The sequence below is a fragment of the Corylus avellana genome, chromosome 10, assembly GCF_965113065.1.
Source record: "Corylus avellana chromosome 10, dhCorAvel1.hap1.2, whole genome shotgun sequence".
NCBI classification, from domain to species: Eukaryota; Viridiplantae; Streptophyta; class Magnoliopsida; order Fagales; family Betulaceae; genus Corylus; species Corylus avellana.
In genome coordinates this window covers 15,410,644-15,417,100 of record NC_142499.1, presented here as the reverse complement: position 1 = coordinate 15,417,100, position 6,457 = coordinate 15,410,644, and the positions used below count along the sequence as shown (strand labels likewise).

Here is a 6,457-nt window from a genome sequence, read left to right as displayed (position 1 = left end):
CCTTAGCATCTGGTAATAGATGCGTGAACCAGATGCTACTTTGAAGGGGCTCTACTGGCTCACACCTTTGTGGGGTTGTGGTGACGGGCTCGCCTTCCTAGGCAGTAGCTATGGCTCAAACCGGACATTCCACAGAGGGTGAAAACCCCGATGGTAACACCCAAGGGGGGAAACTACACTGATCGCCCCTTCCCACCTTTTGAATTAGAAAAAAAAAAAAAATGTTCTGAGGATGGGGGGTTTTACTTTGTTATCCTTCAATCTATAGCCTTTATTGTAATGTTCCTCTAATCTTATTACATAATTTTTATATATAACACTTTTATTCAATTTTTATCTAACTATGCTTACATTATAATCTTATAGGGTGTAGTAGTTCTTGTTTAAAAATAAATGACTATTAGATCTTGTCATGTTAAGATAATGAGATAAAAATTGATAAAATATGTAGTCTTCTTCGCTTGCCATGAAGAAAGGCATATTTATCTAGTTTAATTGTAGTAATTGGTATCAAAGATAAACATACCTCCGATGAGTTTTCTTTCTTGTTCTGTGACTGTAAGATTGTAAATAAATGAGTCTGTTTCACAATCTGTTCATTTAAACTCTATCCGAACTTTGACTTGTGAATGCAAAAAAATTGCTCATGACTGTAAAAACCCTCTCGATCATTAAGTGGTGTGTATCCGACTCACTCAACAAAACTCGATTAAGGCTCGCAAGCCTATCTCATATAAAGTTCACCCAAGCTTCCAACGAGCCAAGCTTAAATACATATTCCGTAGCTCAGCATTAATATGAATTCTCATAAATTAGCCAATCTTACAATTCTAGAGGTTGGCTTGGCTCAACTCGGTTTGATTACAGTCCTACCTCTCTGATAGCCACATCTCTATCTTTGTGTATGGAGAAAACCAGTACATCAACCTTAATGAAACCTAATGGGCCAACTCCATTTATATTTACAGTGAGTGTCTAGCCCATTATAGGCCCAATAATGAAAATGACAATACGGTCCACCAAAAAGAAAATAAATACAACAATATAGCCCATATTGTAGTGCCCCTTTTAACTTTTTTCTTTTTTTTTTCTTTTTTTTTTTAATTTTTTTATTTTTTTAAGGCAAAAATATTCATAAAAATCCAAAAAGGCCAAAAAAAAAAAAAAAAAAAAAAAAAAACCCACGGCCACACACGGGCCACCAAACTCAGATGAACCTTGGGTTAGGTTTTGTTTTCTCTAAATTCTTTAATGCTTTTTTTGTTTTGTTTTTTATAGGTATTTTTTTTTTGTCTTTGTCAGAGCAAAAGGGAGGCAATTACGGCTCTATCAATGGTACATTGGTAGAGCCGTAGGATACATTGACCAAATTAAAAAGATTAAAAAAAAAAGTTTATATATATATTGCAAGTAAAACATTATAAATTGAATTGTAAATTAAAGGGTAAATGTAGTTTATTACTTTATTATATAGACCCGACACGGCGACACCGCTTTGTTTTACAGCACACCTTTGGATGAGGACAAATAATACTGACACCTGTTCTCTATAATGGGACGTCTCATCACTTATGGCATTATCATCATCATGTTACGCTCTTCTTTTCCCAATGTGCCGGACAACCCGAAAGTCGATGGTTGGTTGGGTGGACAGCTTTTCTTTCATCCTTAGCTCAGAATTTATATATATGAGGTTTGATACGGACACAACACAAATTTAACTCATGGTCAATTTCTCTCCTACGTGTATAAAAATTTGAATTTTAAACCAAACAAATTGCCTTCTTTCTCAAATTTTCGGAATCCCAAAATCTTCTTTTGTTGTTAAATGACACGTAGGAGAGAAATTGGTCCTAAGTTGAGTTAGTGTTGTGCTTTTAACATTTTCCTATATATATATATATATATATATATATATATATATATATATAATTTAAAACAACTAATACTAACAACTAACGAGACTTGTTTTATAAGTGATTCTTATAGTCGAAACCCACGTCAAGTATATATCCAACTTTATAAGAATTTGTTTGAAATATGATTGAGAAAAAAATTGTTATTTTCATATATGAAATTTTTCTAAAAGAATACTAATAATAAATAGGTTAGGTATTCATGACGGACAAGATGTAAAATTCAAAGAGCTTCTCATAAGAAAGAAAAGTGTGGGATTTTCAACATTTCCTTGTCAACCAAGCTTTGAGTGTTTGGTAGAATTTAAACGGACAAAAGGTAAATCATCAATTTCGTTTGCAAAAGTGAGAATGAGAGTCAAATTTGTTAACCTGTAAAACGACGCGTATGAGTTGTTTACACACCGCGTGTACGGCCACATGAGCAAATTAAATTGTCTTGGCTATGGACAACACCACACCCCCATCTACTCTTTTACCAGCCAGCTAGGCAGCTACCCCCAATTTATAATTTTTTAAAGATATATTTATAATTTTTATTTTGATTCTTGAAAAGATTTGTACGGAATAACTTATTTGTTACACGGCAATGCTATAAAGACTAATTTGTTACTTTTGAAAGATTTAAGAGAAAAATTAAAAAATTTTAGGCTTACAAATAAATTTTATAAAAAAAATCATATAATTAAGTTTTTTAAAAGTTAAATTTATCTCATTTTCAATCATGTAATGCCACATCATATTGTAAAAAGTTTTTTTTTTTTTACACATTTTTCAAGTGACTTCCTTATATCAGCCACTTAAAAAAAAAAAAATAAAAGCCTTTTAAACATTACACATCAATGAGTATAAAATGAGCGTATTTTATGAGTAATTCTACACTTTCTACCCATTTTATTACCTTTTATACTCTCGACACGGATGTAATGGAAGTAGAAAGTTTTGTTTTTTTACGCGGCAATTAGAAGATGGTTTATCTATATATACATGTGTGTGAGTTTAGTGTTGAACTCATTAGTACCCCAATTTTCAAATTCTTATTTAGTATTAGTGACATTTTACATAATCATCTTTTTTATCATCTCGCATAAATTTAATGGTAGATTCATCAGTTTATTATATAAATAGTCGAAAGAGTTGAAAGATGATTATTTTTTCCTAAATGTATAATAAATTTGCTGTTATTTGCATAAATATGTATGTAATTATTTCGTCATCCATTATATCATCGATCTATAAGTTTATTTTCCGAGTTGACCTTCATAAGTATGAACAACTAACAACCTCCCTCGTCTTTTTGACTATATATCCCGTCTATTTCTCGGGTGTTTTTTAAGTTTTAGATTCTCACGTTCATACGCGGGAACGTGACCCCCGTACTCCGGAAACATGGCGGAAATTTTCCATTTATGTTAATTTTACCATCTCCAAAAACCCAGCTCTCCTATATTTTTGTCTATATATATCTAGCCAGAGATCCCCTTTTTTCAAACATCCTCAACAGACACATTCACTGTCTCCCACCGGCCACTGCGTTTCTTGAAACTCTTTGGCTTCAAAATATGAAGAACATCATGAAGAATCCAGCTGCCTTTATATCAAGCTTTTTAATCTTCCTAGTTCTTTTCTCATGTCTAACATCAACCGCAGCTCAAGAAGTTGGTATATATATATACATGCCTGTACCTTGTTTTTTGTTTTTGTTTTTTTTTTTCGATTTTCGTTTTATTAATATGTGAATCATGTGGTGCAGAAAATGAGAGCGAGTTTGATTATGCAGAAGGGAGCGAGAAGGGGCCACGTCATTGGGGAGAAATCCATGAAGAATGGGCGTCTTGCAAGAATGGAAGCATGCAGTCTCCCATAGATATGTCAAGTGAGAGAGTCAAATTGATTTCCAAGTTAGGGAAGCTCAAGAGGAATTACAGGTCATGCAATGCCACTGTCAACAACAGGGGCCATGACATTTCTGTAAGGAAGCAAAACTGCAAAACTTTTTTTTTTTTAATGATTTCATGACTTTGCCATTACCTTCACACATCCAGCTATGGTTTGAACTTTATTGATTTCTGTTTTTAATAATGATTTTTATTTTCCTGCTTATATTTTTTTCTCCTTTCTATGTTTTTGTTCCCAATGATTTCTCATCAGCACTTCTGTCCAAATTCCAGAAAAAAGAAAACCCCCATTAGAACATCTTCAATGGGTTACTCATTTTGTCTTTATTGCTAATTAAAAACCAAAAATAATGATACATATACTTTCATTGATGTGTTTTTAAAATTACTAGTTTTTAATCTGGAAGTGTGTTAAGACGACCTGAACTTGACACACAACATAATGATTGTTAATTTTTGATATAATCTATAAATCCGACACGAACTTAATACAAAATTAGAAAGTTAAGATTTAAAGGTTGAACCCGTTTAATTAAATTAGTTAGGTTTGAGTTTGATCTATATAGTCTTATATCTATACTTTGACACAACCAAACCCAACACCCAAATATGAATTACCACCCCAGTATGAACCCACATATTCCCCTGGCCTGTGCCTACATTTTTTTTTATTAGATTCTTTCTCCATCTCTCTTTCTTGAAGGGTTTTCTTTTCTTCTTCTTCTTTTTATATATTTCTCTCTTTCCATGCACACATTTCTTTTATAATTGATTCATTGCCTCCTCCAAAAGACAGGTATGCATTCATATTAGAATCTCATAGCCAGCCACGTACCAGCCTGTAGAGATTTTGTTTCTAATACATTATACATTTATATGTCAATGGGTGCAGGTACATTGGATAGGTGATCGTGCAGGATCAATACAGATCAACGGCACTGATTACTTTCTCAAGCAAGGCCACTGGCACTCCCCTTCTGAGCATTCCATCAATGGCAGGAGGTCTGTCGATCTCTCTCTATATAATAATAATAATAATAATAATAATAATAGATATTGTTGAACAACGTGGATATAAAAATGATTTGTTTGATTGTTAGGTATGACTTGGAGCTTCATATGGTACACGAAACCTTGAACCCAGGTGTAAAAAAAATTGCTGTCGTTGGACTCTTCTACAAGATTGGCCCACCCGATGCTTTCCTCTCAAAGGTGCAAACCCCACCACCCTCCAATAATTTTGATTTAATAGTTTCTTTTTTTTTTTTTTTTTTTTTTTTTTTTTAATTTTACGATGCCACGTGCAAAGCCTTTCAAGGTTTAAACAATTTTTTATTTTTTATTTTTTTTAAAAAAACAAACAAATTCCAGGGTGTTACCAAATAAAATAAGGTTGTTAGGACGTACGGCTCTTCTCATGCTCCTAAACAAAAGCAAAACATTGTCAACACGGTCTTATTTTACTATTTTTTTTTTGGGCACGCTGTCATTAGAATATATTTTTCTGTTTCCGCTCGGTTTGAATTTGCGATTTTAAAATGTCATTTTTAAAAATGTGTGAATTTTAAAAGTTTAATTAAGAGTTTGTAAAATTATAATTTGACTTTTAAAATTACAGTTTAGGTTTTACAATTAAGCTTATTTATTTTGTTCATTTTCATTGTATGAAGCCCAAAAATGCCTACACATTTCTGATGAATTCTTATCAATAGATGCTTTCCTAGCTCTCTCAAAATTTGTTGTCTAACATGTTATTAATTTGGGATTTTAGTTGATGAGAAGCGTAAATTCCATGATTGATAAAAAGGATCAAAGAAAGATGGGGGTGATTAATCCTGCAGAAATCAAAATGGGTGGCAAGAAATACTACAGATACATTGGCTCACTCACTATTCCTCCGTGCACCGAAGGCGTTATTTGGACTATCAATAAAAAGGTAGTTATACTCCCTTTCGTGAAATATAGATACTTTTTCATAACAGTCATATAACAGTATATTAAATAATATTATTCGATTTAAAAATTGTTTGCAGATAAGGACGGTTTCAAGAGAGCAAGTGAAGTTACTTAGAGAGGCGGTCCATGATGTAAGTAACAAAACTTTGCTCTTTTATAATTTATGGCAAAAATCAAATGAAAAGAAATCTGTTTATTCTTGAACCTTTTCTAATTAATTAGTTTCATGATTTACTAATTAATTGCAGTATGCTGAGAGGAATGCAAGACCAGTTCAACCACTCAATCATCGTGAGATCCAGCTCTATAGCCCAAAACCATAGACAGCTTCCGATTACTAGATTCTTTTTCACACATTTTATGATGTAAAAGGTTTTAGCAAACATTTTATAGTACAATATGATCAACAACTTTAGGTTTTGTTGGTCGGTTGATGGAACAATACCCTGCTGCCTTTGAATTTTATTTTATTTATTTTTAATTTATTTAGAATGAGTCGATCTTCACTACTTCTTCAACTTGGACTTGGGGTCCTTCTGATAGACTGACCTCTTTGTAGAGTGATTCTCGTTTGTCGAGTGTGGATTTTAGGTGTATTGAAGTTTTAGGTTTTGAGTAGTTTTCTTCTTTACTATTCTTTGTACTTCATCTTTTGATAGTAAATTTTTTTAAATCCCGGTGTTGTGT

The 6,457-nt window shown here is 32.6% G+C and overlaps 1 protein-coding gene across 1 annotated transcript; it reads left to right on the top strand.

Moving 5' to 3' along the window:
- The first annotated feature begins 3,315 nt into the window (after positions 1 to 3,315).
- Positions 3,316 to 6,443, top strand: LOC132161646 (carbonic anhydrase Nec1). The gene is made up of 7 exons (XM_059571810.2): positions 3,316 to 3,578; positions 3,670 to 3,887; positions 4,707 to 4,816; positions 4,915 to 5,026; positions 5,586 to 5,750; positions 5,848 to 5,901; positions 6,019 to 6,443. The coding sequence occupies exons 1-7, from the start codon at positions 3,326 to 3,328 to the stop codon at positions 6,091 to 6,093; spliced, it is 987 nt and encodes a 328-aa protein (XP_059427793.2). The 5' UTR covers positions 3,316 to 3,325; the 3' UTR covers positions 6,094 to 6,443.
- Positions 6,444 to 6,457: the final 14 nt, after the last annotated feature.

Coding starts and splice junctions, on each gene's coding strand:
- LOC132161646 (XM_059571810.2), top strand. CDS start 3,326: ATGTTAATTTTACCATCTCCAAAAACCCAGCTCTCCTATATTTTTGTC. Junction 3,888..4,706: donor ACAGGGGCCATGACATTTCT/GTAAGGAAGCAA, acceptor CAATGGGTGCAG/GTACATTGGATAGGTGATCG. Junction 5,751..5,847: donor TTTGGACTATCAATAAAAAG/GTAGTTATACTC, acceptor AATTGTTTGCAG/ATAAGGACGGTTTCAAGAGA.